The sequence below is a fragment of the Oncorhynchus masou genome, chromosome 31, assembly GCF_036934945.1.
Source record: "Oncorhynchus masou masou isolate Uvic2021 chromosome 31, UVic_Omas_1.1, whole genome shotgun sequence".
Taxonomy (NCBI): domain Eukaryota; kingdom Metazoa; phylum Chordata; class Actinopteri; order Salmoniformes; family Salmonidae; genus Oncorhynchus; species Oncorhynchus masou.
The window spans coordinates 93,296,518-93,315,473 of record NC_088242.1 but is presented as its reverse complement, the minus strand read 5'-3'; the positions used below and the strand labels follow the sequence as shown (position 1 = coordinate 93,315,473).

General features: G+C 41.9%; 1 protein-coding gene across 1 annotated transcript in view; it reads right to left on the bottom strand.

Annotated features, from left to right (window-relative positions):
- Window positions 1-16,094, bottom strand: part of LOC135525065 (26S proteasome non-ATPase regulatory subunit 1) — a 52,130-nt gene extending 36,036 nt beyond the window's left edge. Inside the window, exons 1-16 of the mRNA XM_064952824.1 lie at window positions 15,912-16,094; window positions 15,008-15,051; window positions 14,598-14,671; window positions 14,051-14,220; window positions 13,582-13,790; window positions 13,193-13,336; window positions 12,428-12,654; window positions 12,190-12,250; window positions 11,950-12,078; window positions 11,738-11,826; window positions 11,088-11,166; window positions 10,794-10,967; window positions 10,073-10,184; window positions 8,508-8,704; window positions 5,243-5,338; window positions 4,734-4,798 (exon numbers count right to left, since the gene is read on the bottom strand). Of these exons, the coding sequence (XP_064808896.1) occupies window positions 4,734-4,798; window positions 5,243-5,338; window positions 8,508-8,704; window positions 10,073-10,184; window positions 10,794-10,967; window positions 11,088-11,166; window positions 11,738-11,826; window positions 11,950-12,078; window positions 12,190-12,250; window positions 12,428-12,654; window positions 13,193-13,336; window positions 13,582-13,790; window positions 14,051-14,220; window positions 14,598-14,671; window positions 15,008-15,051; window positions 15,912-15,927 (1,886 nt within the window). The 5' untranslated portion in view covers window positions 15,928-16,094. The remainder of the gene's footprint in view (window positions 1-4,733; window positions 4,799-5,242; window positions 5,339-8,507; window positions 8,705-10,072; window positions 10,185-10,793; window positions 10,968-11,087; window positions 11,167-11,737; window positions 11,827-11,949; window positions 12,079-12,189; window positions 12,251-12,427; window positions 12,655-13,192; window positions 13,337-13,581; window positions 13,791-14,050; window positions 14,221-14,597; window positions 14,672-15,007; window positions 15,052-15,911) is intronic.
- Window positions 16,095-18,956: the final 2,862 nt, after the last annotated feature.

The window sequence follows — 18,956 nt, the reverse complement described above, 5'->3', positions numbered from 1 at the left end:
CATGGCCAGAAATGTAATGAGAGCCCATGTTTGGTTCATTTACAAATTCCAATGCATATTTCTGCCATCATGAGACTAGACGGTGGGGAGGAATATACCCATGCCCTTTCGAAGCAGTTGGGGAGTGAGAGACGCCAGCGCACCAGCGTTCACTCTGACCTTTGACCCACTCAGAGACAGCAGCTCTGAGCACCACGTCCTGGTTTCCCAAGACTGTAAGGGGGCCTGGAAGCCATGGGGGGAGTGGGAGCTCAACTGAATTGTTGCCGCTCAGGAGGATCTCTAAACAGAGGAAGGGTTTACACTAGGTTTATCTAACAGCCAATTGATCATGAGAATATCGCATAGCCTTTTTTGGGCTTAAAATAGTCCCTCCATTTTCCTCTGCTTGGCTCAGTGCCGTTTAATGCTGCAGTGCTGCCTGATGCTGTTGAATGCTGCAGTGATGCCTGATGGGTAAATTCACGTCAGAGAATGAGTGATAAGCCTCCGTAAACAGAACGAAAAACAATAATGTGGCTCGGGAGGATGACATGGAGCCAACGTCCTCAGACACTGAACTACCTGTAAGAAGCCAGGAAGTAATTGTATCCTCTCAGCTAAAAGTTAACCTAAATTCTGTCATCCATTTGATGAGATGCTGATCACTATGTCATGTTGATAATCCGCATGCAAACCAATCACAGGATCACTTAAGAGTGCAAACACTAGGAAAGTGAGGGATAGTTTGCAGCTGATCAATGTAGGTTAGGCTATGCTTTAAAGTAAAATCACTTCCAAAGGCATCATATCTTTGATCATGAATTGCATTTAAAAATTAACAAGAGAATAATGAAACCACTGCACAGACCACAAGGGTGGTTCAAAGATTATTCATGTTCCATAGATTTAACTTAGACATGAAACAAATTCTCACATTGCTGAAACTTAAGCACACTTTCAAAACATTTAACTGCGTTGGTTTTTCAAACGACAAATGATACCCAGCGCTTACCAGGGTTGAGCTCAATTCAGAATTTTGGAATAGAATCCCATTCAACTCTTGACTTGAAATTCAAATTGGTCTACACCCCCACAGGATGTAGAATTTAATTTGATTCAATTAAAATTCAATTTCCACTCAGTCATTGAATGTGTTTCATTGAATGACAGGTGACACGTCAAGACAGCAAAGAATATCACTTTTCTGCAGAAACATTCTATTTTAACCTTAGTGCTTAGAAAAGCCAATTAAATTTTCTTAACAAATAATAGTTATATTAGACCCTACCTTATATATTGTGTTTTATATTCTAATGCCACAATTCATGATTGGTACAAAGATATTGTACTTTTTTGGGTATAAATGTAAACCTATTGACTCCTGGAGAATATCACTCAGAGTGTATAGCCCGATGTGTATAACCCCCCCCCCCACCCCTAAAAAAAAAATTGTAGGCTTTTATTTCTCTGTTTACAAATGTAGACAACCCGTTTAAAAAGTATGGGACAATTGCTCTCACTATCAAAACATTTGTCTTTATTTTTTGAAGGCCTCAGGGTCAACTTGAGGGTATTTTCCCTATTTTTAACAGAATTTACAAGGCCCAGCGCAGTCAAAAACTAGATTTACCTGTGTTTCATATATATATATATATATATATATATATATATATCCATACCATGAGGTTGGAATAACACTGAAATTGTGAAAATTATGACACACTAAAAGGGCGTAAGAGCTGTTTGAAAAGACATTCCCTCATTGTGACAAGTAAATCAGGTCTGAGAGGACAGAGGAAGTGGCAAACATCCTGCTTATCAATCTGTGGCTGCCAACTGACTTCTGGCACTCGGTGGCATTGCGCAAACACACACAGCAGCGCGTCCATCACACTACAGAGCGATGGAGTTTTGGCCTGCCTCGTGACATCACCAGGTGTTAATTCGTTAACAGACAGAAAGAGAAGTTCCAAACCTCTGGCAATAACAGATCGTTTTCCTATCCCCACGCAGATCACTCCCAAACAGACCTAAAATTCTTGAATGACAAATTGGTCTTTGCTAAGAAGCTATTTTGTGAACATTTAAATATAATACAATCACAGTAAGGTACTCAAAAAAAGGTGCAACATGAAGAAATTGCTACGCCATTTCCTGGTTGCTAAAATTCTAATAGTTCACAAAATTTCAGTTTGTGTGACAAAACAAGGAAAATGTCATGTAGAGAATCATTGTACCATCTAAACTGCTGTGAAATACCTAACCCAAAATATTGTATTTTCAGCCGTTTGAAGCTGGTGTACAAAACCGATAGTTCGACGCAAAAACACAAAACTGAATGGGAAGCATAGAAAGTGCACATAGAACAGATCTGAAAGCAAGTCTTAGACGCAGTAGATCTATAACTCACTTTTCTATGCGAATTTGGTCAGGTCACCCAAAAAGTTACATATTGCAGTTAATTGTTACCCAGAAATGATTTGATATTGAGAAACAACTGCATTGGACCTTTACAGATATTCTCTGGTACTTTTGAAAGTAGTGCCCGAGCCAAAAGGTGGTCCCTGAAAATTGCATACTACGTCACAAATGTGCAGATATGTGCACCACATCATTGCTCTCTCGCTGTACTGTGTCTTGCTAGCTGTCACTAAAACCCCCACATGAGGGTAAAGGTAGGGAAAACGGCATCACACAGCTTCTAGAAAACAGTCAATTTTAACCTAGGGATTTTGTGGCTAATTGAGGTAAGACAGTATTATTTTGCTCATAGATTATGCATGTATGAACTACAAACTGACACATCCAGCCCAAAAACGTACTATTTTCCAAAGTACCTGAGCAGGTCTAAGTGAATAATGAAATATAATAACAGCACATAGGTTTTGTTTTCCTTGAGCATGAATTGAGTTTTTCTTAAAAATCTAAAAATTGTTTCAATTGTATTTACATACATACATATAAATAACGACATGGTTGATGTTATGTACAAGCTGTGTATTTCTATAGACAACTACTAATATCGAAGAGGCATTTGAATTTCCATTTATTCTATTTCCTTTCATTCAAATAGCAATTCTGCATCCTGTTTATTACTTCAATTCAACAATTTTGAATTTGAGGCATTCTGAGCCCAAACTTGGCGCTTACTAGGGGTGGGCGGTATACCGTGCATACACGGACCGGTTTGGGTCATTTAACTTTACCTTCTAAAACGTTGTTTTTTTTATTGTTTGGTTTGTTAAATGTGATGCGCGGTGTTAAACGTCCATTTTTATAGTTTACTTTGCTATTTGAGTCATCTCTCTCCATGCTGCCCTTCCACACAGACCTAGCCCCGCCCCCTGTCACTCAAGGAGCGCATTGTTGTTCCTAGAAAATGAGACACTTGCGTTCTCTCTGCATGGTCAATGCAGCACATGCAACAATGTTGATGGCAACCATGATGACAACAATGCTGTTTTCACTTTGCTTCTTCATATAAATGCAGTAGCGTTCTATTATTAGACTAGTAGTTTGTGTTGCTTACATCTGCAAACAGCTAGTTTGTCTTTTCTTAGCAAGTTGGGCCAAAATATTGTTAGCCGCTAATGCTAATCGCTAGGGAGCTAGCTAATAAATGTACTGAGTCAGAGCAAACATAATTAATTATACAGCCTGATAATACCAGTGGTGGTGTCGACCTAAATCAGCATGTTGTTTGTGCAACAGTACCTTCCACATCAAAGAGGAATACAAGAGGCATTAATATATGCTAGCTACATGAAGCAGAAAACAGACAATGTCGCCAAAGATTAAAGGGTCCCCTAGGAAACAATTAACATTTGATTCAAAATAAGGTTTAGATTGTTTGCCCATATCGTGCAGCCCCACATGGCAGTGTGAAAATACTCAAATGAACGCAGAAAATGCAGAAATTTATGAAAAACGGCCAAAAAATAGTTTGGGTTGAAGTTGAATTGAACAGTAGAAAACAAAATGAGAATGGAGACACGTTGAAATCACTTAGAATGTATGTGTTACCACCCTGAGGTCATGCACTATTTATAAAGCAAATTTAGAAATGTCCTTATTTAAAAAATAAAAAAAAATTGTGTCAAATACCATCATACAGCCATTTTCTTATTTTTTTACTTAAATACCGTGATATGATATTTTGGCCATATCGCTCAGCACTAGCGCTTACATAAACAATTCAGTGTATAAGAAAACGCAAATCAGCCCAGAGCTCCATCTGGGCTAAAGGTTAACCCTACTGCATGTCCTTGGCTACTTAAAACCCCCAAACAGTGTTCAGACAAATTCTTCAGAGGTGAAAATTCCACAGGTGAGAACTTGCGAAACCTAAATTCTTGATGGGGAAAACATGGAACTTGGAAATGTGGGTTAACCTCAGGGCCAAAGATGGGTAACAGCCCCGGTGGCAATCAGGAGTGGAAAAGCCCCATCTATTTATCTGAGGTCTAGGCGGAAGAAATCTCTCTCACTGTTTGTTTTAACAATCAGGATGAGGGGAGGGAGGCTACATAAACTGCCAACAACACCCATCTGAGGATATACTCCAAAATCATTTGGAAATGATGCCCGGGCTATGAGAGGAATGCAGTCTTTGTGTATACAAGTAGGAGCTGATTGATCAGTTAGCTTGGGCAAAGAGACTAAGCAGTGGACCAAGAGGCTGGAAAGTAGGGGGACCTCTGCTGGGCGGAAAAGGGATCACATAGCGGATACAGGGTTGAATAAGGCCTTACCTGAACATGATGAATCCAATGGACTCCACCGCTGCCCTTCTGACATCATCGTTGACGTCGCTTACCTGACAGGTAGAGAACAATGTATTAATAGTAGGAAAAAAAATACAGTACGGCAAAGAGATAACAGCTACTAATAACCATTTTCCTGCCTAAACACCAAACTCCCAATCTGCCCAGATATCAAAGATTTGGGGAAAGCCTATACTTGTTCATAAAAATAAAAAAAACTCTTGTATCACAAAATCTTTAGCTTGTGCAGGCTGCCATCTGTATCAATACCAACTCAACCATCTGCCCCAGTAACATTAATGAATCTATCAGGGCTTTCTGTACTACCCAGGAAAGTATTTCATTACAGCGTTTAACATACCAACACATTTTAATTTACTGTGAGGTATACTATGGTCTGTCATAACCATACTCCCAATTCCAATACTTCACAGCTTGACTATCCCTACTCTGATTCCCGGTTGTCAGTGTTTTGCGTGAGGAAGGAGAATACTTACAGCCACATGCAGCAGGCGTCTGATGGCCTTGTTGTTCCCGGAGCCACAGTAGGCCATGCCCACTGTGTACATTCCAGAGCGGCGCAGGATGGGGTCCTACAACAAACGCAGTGGTGGAACACAGAGCCTTAGCTAAGAGAAGAGTCTGCAGCAGTAAGGGTGCAACATTCTGGTATTCCCCAAATCCCAGTTGGATAATTCCCATAATCAGGAAATCCAGAACCCTCCAAAACAGGATTTCTGGAAAACCAGGGAATTTATTGAAAGTTCCCAGATTTTGCAACCCTACTAGGTAGTCATGGAAACAATGTATGGTCAACAAAAGGTATCTCTCTTATTTGACAAATAACACATTTAAGTATGGGTACTGCATGTATCATTCATACTACGGTTCAGGACAGGTACTCATTGTCGCAGAAAATTGAAACGGATGACGACAGGCTGGAAGAAATAAAAAACACCCACAATAGGCAACCAGGTTAACAGTCATGGTTGCATAGCCAAGGAATTAAAGGAATGAAGGTCAATATATTGGTAGTAGGGGATGAGGTGAGTTTCCGCACCCTACAACGCATAGCGGAACCCATCCCCACGGCAGGCATAGCGGAACCCATCCCCACGGCAGGCATAGCGGAACCCATCCCCACGGCAGGCATAGCGGAACCCATCCCCACGGCAGGCATAGCGGAACCCATCCCCACGGCAGGCATATCGGAACCCATCCCCACGGCAGGCATAGCAGAACCCATCCCCACGGCAGGCATAGCAGAACCCATCCCCACAGCAGGCATAGCAAACTAGTGTGTGTGTTAGGGTGGTCCCGAGAAAAAAAAATGTTTGGGGTCGCCCGAGAGTAGTCCTGTTCTTTCAACCAATCGATATGTTTAAACATTTTTCCCATATTATGTAGTTAAATAAAATCAACTACATACGCACTGAGCTTGTCTACATAAGCATATGGTTTGATTAAATAGTTAGTCACAAATTACTCAAGAGTGTTAAAACAAGTGACAGCGAGTGCCTGTGTGACTGGCAGACGTTGTCTCTCCTCCCTACTCCGGCGAAAAAGGCACCACAGCAAGTGTTTAATCGCACTGCCCGTGCTCAAGCTGCTACATCATTTCAGACATGCAGTTTTACCTGTTTGACTGAACCGTTATCAAAACTCCCTAATTTATTCAGGAAAACCTTTCCCTCAAACCTTGCTCTCTTTATGTGAAACATGTCATTAGAGCAGGGCGATATGGTCAAAATCTCACATCCCGATATAGGTTATTTCATATCCCGATAACGATACATATCACATGTTCTGTAAATTCAATGAATAGTCTACATAAAATGCCCACACGTAAAGGCCTATCTTGTTACATTTTGAATTAACTCAACAATAAAAAGGTACTTACTCATATTTGATTATTTCTCTTTTATTTAGAACCTTTGTGCAAATATTAAATTAAGCATTTAACAAAATCTAAAAAGGTAAATAGTTGCGCACAAAATAAATATAGGCCTAAAATATAAATATTTTTTTGTGGGGGGCTTGCCTGTATTGCATGTTATTTTGGCATTAATACGTGTCACATATCAATTTGCATTTGGTACCTTGGGTCGAGTGTAAGCGCCAACTCACGAAACCCCCGTTTCCTTGACCGTGTAAATTAGGGCCATGTCTTTGCAGATGTAAGTGGTAACGGAAGCTGTTATCTCCTTCCATCTCCATGGTACTTTGCCATATGGTTCTTTGCCATATGGTTCTTTGCCATATGGTTCTTTGCCATATGGTTCTTTGCCATATGGTTCTTTGCCATATGGTTCTTTGCCATATGGTTCTTTGCCATATGGTTCTTTGCCATATGGTGTGCCGCGGGCAAAAGCCTCTTGCAACGTCTGAGTCGGGGCTTGTTTTGAGCACTCGACTGAACTTTTTTGGGTCTCATCCGTAGACTCTCTCCGAAATGTTTCACATGATTCTTGCGTAGGTGGTAAAGGAGGTTAGTGTTGTTTGAGCCTGTTGTCGGGGCCGGCCTGCGGAATATTTTGCAGAGGACGGTTTTCTGGTCCGTGTCAGACTTTTCATATCCAAACCGAGACCATGCGACCGAAGTAGGCCCTCTTTTAGGTATGAGCTCCGTGTCACGTTCACTCTCCTCCACATTGGTTTGCGTTGCAAAGTTCACACAAAGCGTTGTCCAATTGACAGAAAAAATTACCGCAAAGAGTGCGATTTGCGACAACGAAATAAACGATAGAGCATAATATGAAACGATAGACTTTTTTTCCTATCGTCACACGATATATATCGCCTACATGTAATCATAGCATGCACATGACCAATAGGGCCTGACCTATAGCCTATCATAATCACATCAATAAATTGGTTATAACAAACTCCGAACACAGTAATGTTGACTGCAAAACAAATGCGGAGGACGTGAAAACTCAAAAAGGGTGAATGTTTACTGGTTGCTCAGGAGGGAAAGGGGAAGTCAGACGTGTGGAAGACATGTGACCTAGTTGTGGAAACTACTGGAGATTCAGGAGGGTATAGGTGCAAGCGTTGCGTGAGAATAGATATTTTTTTACAATTTGGAACAGTGTAAACACTAATTAAATGTGCTGTTCTACTGGGGAAAAACATATATAATAGATACACACACACCTATTTAAGTCTTTATTACAGCACACTATTGTATGCATTCCTTAATTGCAGTTTATTGTTTAGGCTAATTATTCAAAGCTCCCTTTGTCATTTAATTTTAAAACAAAAAAATGCTTGATTGCATTTCATGTCTCATTCTGCGTGATGGCATGAACGAATTAATGTAAATCTAATCCTTTCCGAATAGGGTCAAGGCATTGTTCGCAATATGCTGGTAAATTTTGCCATTATGCACATAGCGATGTAAGGAAAGATGCCAATTCTATGGCGCACTGAAGATTACGTTTCAGAACCACAAACAGTGACCATACCCAACACGGGATAAAGAGCATTATTTACACAGTGTATTAGCTGTAGTAGTGATGCACTATTATTTTTACATAATATAACCATATACAATTTCACATCTTAGAGTGATGACCCAGTGGACTCCACAATGGATTAGTCCACTGAGACCAGCGTGAATCAAAAGAACAAGAAAAAAAAACATCAAACTCAAAATAATTGTGACTGCTTGACTAAAGAAATATCGGTCAAACAGCGTAACGACCAAACAAAATAAATGGGGTCAGTCCTAGTACATGCATTTCCAAGTCCCATTGTTACCTTGTCCCTGCAGAGGCTCTCGATGAGCGTGTCTGCCTCCTCCATGCGTCCGTACATCACCATGGCGATGCCCACGGCCAGGCCGCGCAGGATCTTCTCGTGCTGAGTCTCCTGGGCGTAGCCCACCATGTCCTCGATGGCCTGGGCAGACTTGGAGCCCAGCATGACGAGCCCCAGGGCCAGTCCTGCTGCCTCGCCTGTGAACAGAGGGTAAAAACATGAGCACCGCATAATGGAACCAAAGAAAAGTCCTTTCTAAATCTGAACAACTGGCAGCACAGAGTTGATTTTGCTCGTATCACTGATCTCTTGTAAAATTGCACAAGCAATGCAGTTTGTTGCAAGCATACTGTATTATCAACAGATGCAAATATGTCAAGATGTTTTTAACTCTAAGGGCTACAGAGATAATGAACAAAAATATAAACGTAATGTGTTGATCTCATGTCTCATGAGCTGAAATAAAAGATCACAAAAATAATCCATATGCAAAAAACGCTTATTTCTCTCAAATTGTGTTTACACCCGTTAGGGAGCATTTCTCCTTTGCCAAGATAATCCATCCAACAGACAGGTGTGGCAAAAAAAAGCTGATTAAACAGCATGATCATAACACAGGTTCACCTTGTGCTGGGGACAATAAAAGACCACTCTAAAATGCACAGTTTTGTCACACCATAATGCCACAGATGTCTCATATTTTGAGGGAGCGTGCAATTGGCATGTTGACTGCAAGAAAGTCCATCAGAGCTGTTGCCAGAGAATTTTAATGCTCAAATCTCTACCATAAGCAGACTCCAACGTAGTTTTAGAGAATTTGGTAGTACGTCCAACTGGCCTCACAACCGCGACCATATGCATGGTGTCGTGTGGGCAAGCGGTATGCTGAGGTCACGGTTGTGAACAGAGTGCCCCATGGTGGCGGTGGGGTTACGGCATGGGCAGGCGGCATAATCTATGGACAACAAACAATTCCATTTTATCAATGGAAATTTGAATGGACAGCGATACCATGACCTATTGTCATGTCATTCATCTGCAACCATCACTTCATGTTTCAGCATGATAAAGCACAGTCCCATGTCGCAAGGATCTGTACACAATTCCTGGAAGCTGAAAATGTCCCAGTTCTTCCATGTCCTGCATACTCAGACATGTCGCCCATTGAGCATGTTTGGGATGCTCTGGATCAACGTGTACAACAGCATGTTCCAGTTCCGACCAATATCCAGCAACTCCACCCAGCCATTGAAGAGGAGTGGGACAACATTCCACAATCAGCCTGATGATGAACTACACGCAAAGGAGATGTTGCACGGCATGTTCCCGACCTGTTTCCTGATCCACACCCCTACCATTTAAAAAAAAAAAAACTTATCTGTACTCCCAGTCGTGTGAAATCCATAGATTGAATTTATTTCAATTTACTGATTTCCTTATAGGAACTATAACTCAGTAAAACCTTTTAAATTGTTGCTTTTATATTTTTGTTCAGTGTATAATAGTTGGCTAAATTTGAACTCAACTAGCACCAAATGCCTCACTGTCTGTTCAGGGTCATGTACCTGTGACTGCATCGTCCTGGTACAGGTTAGACTTGAGCAGATCGTACACATCCTGCCTGGCTGTACCCAAAGCAGCCAATCCCAGGCCCAGACCTCCTCCGTGACGGACAATCTGTGGGAGGAAATAAAGCAAACCAAAACAGCCATCACAGACACGAATAGAACTTTGATTTCAACTCAAATGTGAAATGATATCCCCCTGATGGGCTTCGTTGGAATTATCTCCGTATTGCTTAATGCATTAACATGCTTCAGTTTGACTGGCGCCTACCCGGAACCGAACGAGTGTGTTCGCTTACTCCCTTAAAAAAGACCTACGCTTGAAAAACTAGAAAAAAAGTGCCAATCGTACTGTTTGTCCATCTTGAAATGCTGTAGCCAGTAGACTTCCTCAAAATAGTCAGAATTCATCGAAGAGAACTCAAGAAATCAATTCAAGAAACTCAATAAATTAATTTATGTTTTTGCCGAGGAGATCTTAGCCGCGCAATTGTACATCAATAATGTTTGATTCAGTATTTCTCAATTAAAAAAAAAAAAAAAAAAAAAAGTGTCAAATTGTTTATAATATAAGCACAAACTCTTCTGAACTGTTTCGGCTGGGTATCATGCAGATGCCTTTACACACCCACACAAATCTAAGTAACCAAAGGGGTGGGGGATATGGGTTGATTTGGAATTAATTAAGGGAAATGTGACATGTCTGCATGTTGCCACTCACGTCGTTGCTGGCGTTCTTGAGCTGACTGAGCAGGTAGTCGATGATGTCCCCCCCGTGGTTGGCGTGGATTAGCCCGAGGGCATACAGGCCGCCTCCCTCCTGGTAGGCTGATCCGGGTGAGGTGTCTTTGGGCAGATAAGTGGCCATCAACTGCAGTGCCTCTTTCTCGTGACCCTGAAAATATGCAGATTATTCAGTGAAACATACACACACACACACACACACATACTTTTTTTTAAATCAGAAAACCAGAGATATCCTTTTATGTTTTAAATAGTTTCCACTAAAGTTTACCTTGTGAATGACGCCAAGACTGGCTGTGGCTGTGAACTTGGCCCAGTTGGTGGCTCTTGCAAGCCACTCCAAGTTCTCTCTGTTGAAAGAATGAATAAAATCCCATCACACAGCCAAATACAGCATTAATCCTTTATATCCCCACACCAGGCTTCAGCCAAAAACTATTTTGACTATTTAAATAATATTAAAATATTTTTGGGGAGAAAATATAAGTAGTTGAATATTGGAATGTATTTGGAAATAAAATTGGGAAGTATAAGCATTTATTAGAAAATGTTATTTAATACAGAGTACATACAAATTCAAATAAGTACTCCGATGCATTTGAACCCAGGTCCTAGGAGTATTTGAAATAATGCATTTGGAAATAATTAGTATGCTATTTATAGGAATTATTTGAAATACTTCAAGTAGAAGTAGTTGATTTCAGCCACATTATTTGAAAATATTCAGAAGCCAGGTCTGCCTCACACCAATAGAATGTACCACATTACCACCAACACAACGAAATATAAATATAGATTTTTTTTTTATATATAAATACGACTTCCTGGAAGGTACGTTATGAAGTGTGCTGGCAAAACAGAAAGTGATATTCTCTATGTGTTTATGCTATAGCTGGTGATGTTATAGTATAGTGGCTATACCTGAGGAACTGGTCACTTGTGGTCCCCGTATGCATGAAGGAGTTGGCTATGACCGTGGCTGTGTGACACACCGAATTTCGGACTGCATCCTGGATTAGGTAGACAAAGCAACAACAAAAATAATTGCGAAAGCCTTATAATGCAGTACATGTCAAATGCCTATGTAACATGCAATACATAGCCTGTTTAATACTCATAATGGCATCCTTTACCTTTGTGTTCTTGAGAATCATTAAGTCTGTGTTGTTGTTCCGGATGAGGAACTGCAGATGAAATTCGATGGCCATTTCTCCACTGAGAATTTTGATCATCTTCGCGTTCTGGTCCTTAGGCTCGTCCTTCTATGCAAGCAGAAGAAGGGAAGACCCATTAATTTGGGTGACAAGAACAGTTATATAAAATTGACAGCTTCTCTGAGTGGCTATAAAGAAGCACCAAGTAGAGCTACTCACACTGTCTGCAGCTTTTCCTGCAGGGGAGCTGCTGGCCTTGTCGTCCGTCTCCATAGCATCACTGAGACATTTTTTAAAACATATTGGCTAAATCAACTTTGTATCACAGTAGGTTACCTGTGATGTGTCAAGATATTTCACCTCCACCGATCTTATTTCCTGATTTCCTTCATATTTCCCATCATCTTTCCCCAACCTACCCATCCCACCCTGTGACTACACCCTCATCCTCACGCACCTGTCTTTGTCTGGGATGGACACGGTGCCTGTGTTGGTGGAGCCAGGCACGGCGGGGATGGGCGTGCCCACGGTGCGCAGGTTCTGGATGACGGAGGAGAGGAACTGCTGGCTGGCACTCTCGTACAGGTCGAAGCAGATTTGGTAGGCCATCAGCAGGTTGTCTTCCTTCACCAGCTTCTCCAGGATGTCGCTCACCGCCTGTGGGTCGTCCAGGAAGATCAGGCACTGTGGAGGAGAAAGAGAAGGAGGAGAGCCAGAGTTTGAGTGTGATGCATGGTGGTCAAGCGGTTCCTTCCTCGTATTAGTAAGATGGGTTTATTTGATATTGTACATATTTGCCACTAAAAGCTGAATTGCAGTAATCAAAAAGAGATTCAGGTGGGGTGAGGGGGAAGGAAGAGCAATAGTCTGTAGTCAGCCTCAAAGTGACTGCCTCTGCTGGTAACACGTGTGGGGTTGAGCACATGCAACCTGATAAAGATCCACCTCAGACAGAAGCATCGTTAGATTTGAGGTGAACAATATTTAGAGGATCTTTTCATTTCATTATGCAGTTTCTCACCCCCCCCTAACAATAACATGTCCACGTGACTGTTTATTTTCAAAGAAAATTGCTATTGAATGACTATGTAATTCCACTGGATCAGGATGGTACTGTTTCAGATTGTGAAATCAGATAACCATCGCACCACCAAACTGCAGGCAGCTGAATAGATATTTTAAAAATCAGAGCCCAATTTGAAGTGTGCTTTCTCCCTGTTACCTGGCAAACGTTGATGAAGTCAGGCTTCTCCAGATTCATGTAGAGCTTGACCAGCACTCGGAGGACCTCGTTGCGGAACTTCTTATTCTGCATTAGTGACATGCAGACCTTCAGGCTGTAGGCCAGTAGGCCACTAACGTCATTCTGTACAAGACAAAAGGGAAGAGGGTTAGGATCTCAACATAAAATGTAAGTTGTTACTGAATGTTTTGTTTTAAACCACAACAAAAACATTTAAATAAAATGTAGGCTAAACCAAAAGTCGTGGATCTGTGAATTTTCATTAAGCTAATTTTTTATTTATTACATTAAGTAGAAGTTGCGCCAAATTAAACAATCTGTGGAACCAAAACAGAATGTGTTCAGAAGACGACCTGGGAGCCACTGACCGATTCAAGGATAGTCTTCTCGAAGATGTCCAGGCGTCGAGTCTCCAAGGCAATGCCGATGGCCTGCTTGTACTTATGGTCGCCCAGGCAACGCAGGAACATCTTGTTGACGATGCCCTCCAGCCGGGGGTCGATGCTCTTCTTCTCCTCGTCCTCAGGAAGCTCGGCGTTCTCCACCCGCTGCTTGGTGTAGTGATCAATGCATTTGGCTACGGGGAAAAGACCAGAGGTCATCAAAGAACTACTGTATACCGCTGTGGAATAATCAATTGCCATGATTAGTGGCATGCATCAGTGTGTTGATATCTAAATTAGCAACAGTGGGTATACATAAATTGAACATTGTTGGAGGTGACTATGTGTAATGTAACTAAAAAGGTAAGCCTATGGATCAGCATCAAGCCCTTGAGGTCAGTACTAAGATGGAGTACTTGTGGATACCAAAACATGCAGTTGTGACATCACTCACCGATAATGGTCTCCACATATTCAGTGTCGTCTGTGACATTGAAAAGGTCTCCTGCACCCAGAGCATAGTTCAACGACTCATCAAACGCCCCGAGGTGGTAGAACACTTTGGAAGCCACCAAGGCAGCAAACGCCCTGCTCCGAAATGTCTCATCTTCATACAGGACCTCGCTGTGAGGAGAGAACACATTTCTCCCCCCCTTGAGTAATTTCTTTATTCTAATTAAAAGTTGCACTATGCAGAAATCGCTCCGCCATTTCCTGATTGCTTAAACTAAATAGTTTTCCTAATTTCAGTTTGTGACAAACTAAGTTAGCTATAGTGTAGAGAATCAATGTATCATCTAAACTGCTGTGAAAAATACTTTACATAACCAAAAATGTTGTTGTTTCAGCTGTTTGAAGCTGGTGTACAAAACCGAAAGTTAAAATAAGCAAAAACAGAACATTAAGTGAATTTGGTCAGGTTGCCCAAAAAGTGACATATTGCCAATTTAAACTGACCATGTAAATATTTGTGGCTTTTTTCCCCTTGTTTAAAAACTTACATTTTGTCAACAGATCCCGATATCTCAGCCCAGAAGTCATTGACAATGGAGTTCAGCTTGTGCAGAGCAAACTCCTACAAGCAAAAATGTTTACAAATGTTAAGACACTTTTACGCAAACAATAGTCAAGAATAATCATTGCCAAGTCAATAGGAATGTTAGTGGTCACCAAACATGGTCCAGGAGAGCTACTGTCCAGCACTAATGACTGCTTCCACTAACTTGCTACTTATGATGGTCTTTAATGTTATTGTACAATGCTTTTCGTCTTCTCTAGGTCCATGGTTGGTGACCACTGGTGTATTCTATTCAAACTGGCCAATTTGTAAGTCGCTCTGGATAAGAGCGTCTGCTAAATGACTTAAATGTAAATGTATTCTCACTGGATAACAAGCTTAAATTCATGATACCTTGAGTTGGGGCTCCTCCTCATCCAGCAGTGAGATGATTCCAGCTAAAAATCAAATGATGTGTAAGTCAGTTTCAGCATCATGGATAAACCCTGATGTGTGTGTGAACCCTGATGCACAGGTTAGACAGAAAACGTTAACCTTCTCATTTATGACTGACACAGAAATGTTTCACGTGAAGCTTAAACAGGTCAAACTCGAAAGGGAAAAGGGGATATCTTGTCAGTTGTATAACTGAATACATTCAACTGAAATGTGCCTTCCGCATTTACCCCAACCCCTCGGAAATCAGAGAGGTGTCATAATCGACATATTTCAATTTAATAACTGGACTACGTCTCCCCTTTCCCTTCCGAGTTTGACCAGGAGCAGATTTAAACAGCAAATTTAAACGTTGTCGGCTCGGGGATTCGACCCAGCTACCTTTCGGTTACTGGCCCAACACTGCTACTAGGAGCAGGAGTGACTAGAAATCCTAGCCGCCGGGCTACATGCCGGCGGCTATTAAAATATTACATTGTAAACTAGCTAACTACGTTAGTTTGCCAGGGCACAGCTAGGTAACGTCAGCAGCTAACCAACGCGGTCGGTAAATTCCTAGCTAATGTTAGCTAGCCATCTGGCTAACGTCATTGTCCAACGACTAACGTTAATGGCGACTATAGACATGAAACAATATGATAATAATAAAGTTGTTATCCAGCCACATACGTAATTAACTAACATTTGTTAACGTACAGCAGCTAAATTAGCTAACTGTGAGTTTTAAAAGTCTGTAAACTGGGTATATAGCTAGTTAGCTAGCCAGTTAGCTATGTGACTCAGCTAAATCAATGGATGCTAGCTTGCTACCGTTAGCAATCTTTTACAAAACGCTGACATTTGCTAGTATGTTACTGCTTACCGGCAGACGTTATCATGGTTGGTTCTTTATTCTCCCCCTCTTAACTCCACGAACCCAGGTTATACCGTTTCAGTTAGTGACAATGAAATGATAAAACATCAACACCTTGAAAGTACAGTAGATGTGTCAGTTGTCCACAACAGCGGGACACTTGTCTGTTGAAAAATATTTTTGGTTCAATAATGAAAGCCCCCTTTCCAAAAACCCATAGTTAGGTATACCTAGATAGTGCCTGATGAAATTACAGCTCGTCGTCAATTATTTAATCTTATCCTGATTCTTGGATAGGGGTAGGAAAAGTGATGAATAAAATAATTGTAATGGGCTGTATATTTTGTATTCTTAGCTAGAATATTTAAAACATAATTTCGGTATTTTTAAAAAATCCACAAACCGGCTTCTATTCTGCCAGTCTCGAATGAATCAGTTATTTTACCTGTCCTACACACGTTGTTTTTCTGCCCCCTAGCGACCCTTACAGAAAAAATATTACAGCTTTGAAACTGCATTCGACTGTGGTATTTTGGACATAGTAATAACATAATAAATATCGGAGTTGTGTGGGTTGGAGATCTTTGGTTATACGAAGGGAGTATCCGCTTGGTACGGTGCTGGCGCTTGCACTTTTGCTACGTATCAGTCTTTCGGGTTGAAAGGGAGTAAGCAAACAATCAAACTGGCGGCGGGTAGGCACGGCTGTGACTGGGTCAGAGATTGTAGGCAATTGTGATGGAGAAGGGAGTAGGAAAGAGAAAACAAAACAAAAGCAGTAGAGAAATTGAGCAGGGGTTTGAATGGGAGCAAGATGTCTATGGCGGTGGGGATTAAGTAGAAAAGGAAGTTTGAGGAGAGCAACAGTTTTAAATCAAATTGTATTGGTCACATACTTGTGTTTAACAGATGTTATTGTGGGTATGCTTTGTGCTTCTAGTTCCGGCAGTGCAGCAATAAAAACAAAATACTGCAAGTTTCCTAAGGACTAGAAGCGAGGCAACCCTCTGTCTGCACCATTCAAGCAGTGGATTAAAGGGGTGATAACAGGATTGCCTGTGAGTGTTAGCTCTAAAGAGGTAAACTTGAAACTGAGGAGTATTTATGTCTGTAATAAAGCCCTTTAGTGGGGAAAAACTCAATGTGATTGGCTGAGCTTGGCTCCCAAGTGGGCGGGCCTATGCCCTCCCAGGTCCACCCATGACTGCGCCCCTGCCCAGTTACGTGAAATCCATAGATCAGGGCCTAATTTATTTATTTCAATTAACTAATTTCCTTATATGAATTGTAACTCAATAAAGTCTTTGAAATTGTTGCGTGTTTCATTTATATTTTTGTTCAGTAGATAATCCTTGTCAGATATTGAACCTAAAAGTGCTGGAGAGGTTGGAGGGCCAGGATAGAAGTAAGGTAATGTGGTGTGGGGATTTTAATGCCCACAACACTCTCTGGGGGGCAAACGGATGGATGAAAATGGCCAAGGGATCTGGTGTGTCTGAATGATGGACGAGGGACCAGGATTGATTTAGCCACAGGGAAAGAGTCTGCCTTGGACCTCACTCTGGTATCTAGTGCGATGGCAGGAATCTGTGTGTGGGAGGAATGGGAGGAGTCGACAGTAGGGAGTGATCATTACCCCATAGTATGCACAGTAGGCTGGAGGGAGGAGGAGGTGTCAGTGGATGGAGTAGGCAGGTGGGTGTTTGGAAGGGCAAAGTGGGATCAGTTTCAGAAGCTGAGTGAGCAGGTGATGGCTCTGGCGGATATGAGAAGGGATGTGGATAGTATGAATAACTGGGTGAGAACAGCTTTAGTGAGGGCAGCTACTAAGGTGATACCTAAGAGTTCAGGGAGGAGGAGGAGGAAAGCAGTTCCATGGTGGAGGGAGTAGTGTGGGGCAATGCTGATAAGTAGGAACAGGGCATTTAGAGTACTGAAAAGGATGTGTAACTTCCAACATTTGATTCAGTATAAGCAGGCTCTGGTGAGGAGAACCATCTGTCAGGCAAAGAGGTCATGTTGGCATCGGTTCTTGGAAGGGCGACACCAGTGGGGAAATTGTGGTGGATGATTAAGAGGATGAGTGGGGTCAGAAGGGAGTGGGACTATCCAGTGTTGACGAGTGGGGAGGATATGGCAGTAACAGATGAGGAGAAGGCAGAGATGATGGCCAAAGCATTTGTCAAAGTGCATAGCTTGGCAACTTTTTCAGAGGATGGGGAGAGAGAGAATGAGAGAGGAGCACCCTGGAGTGCTGGATAGGAGGAAGGATGTAAATTATGCATTGAATGCACCATTTACCATGGCAGAGATGAAAAGGGCAATAGGTAAGGATGGGTTAACTTCACCTGGGAAAGACAAGGTGTGCAATGTTATGTTGGCCCATCTTAGTGATGCACTGGATAAGGTATTGATGTTGTACAGATTGTGGGAGGAGGGGAAACTACCAGGCAGCTGAAAGGAGGCAGTAATGGTACCAATCCAGAAGCCAGGGAAGGATCCATCGAGAACAACAATCCGGAAGCCAGGGAAGGATCCAGCGAGAACAACAATCTGGAAGCCAGGGAAGGACCCCGCGAGAATGAAACAAGCCAGAAGCCAGGGAAGGACCCAGCGAGGCCAACAAGCTATTGCCGAATAGCTTTAACATCACATGAATGTAAGAAGAGCTTCTGGATATCAGGACAGCGATCACTCACCTCGGATTAGACAAAGATTTTTTCTTCAACAAGCAACAAACATTCTCTGAACACCTGACAATGCCAACATCCCTGTTATTTGCAAGAGAAGTGACGCAGGTACAGAGGACACAGAGCGGGGTGCCTCGTTAGGATCCGCAGAAGTTGATTGGGAAGCTGCCGTTACCATCAATATTACTCGCCAATGTGCAATCATTGGACAATAAATTAGACGAGATACGATCACTAATATCCTACCAATGGGACATCAAAAACTGTAATATCTTATGTTTCACGGAATCGTGGCTGAATGATGACATGGATATTCAGCTAGCGGGATATATGCTGCACCGGCAGGATAGAACAGCACACTACG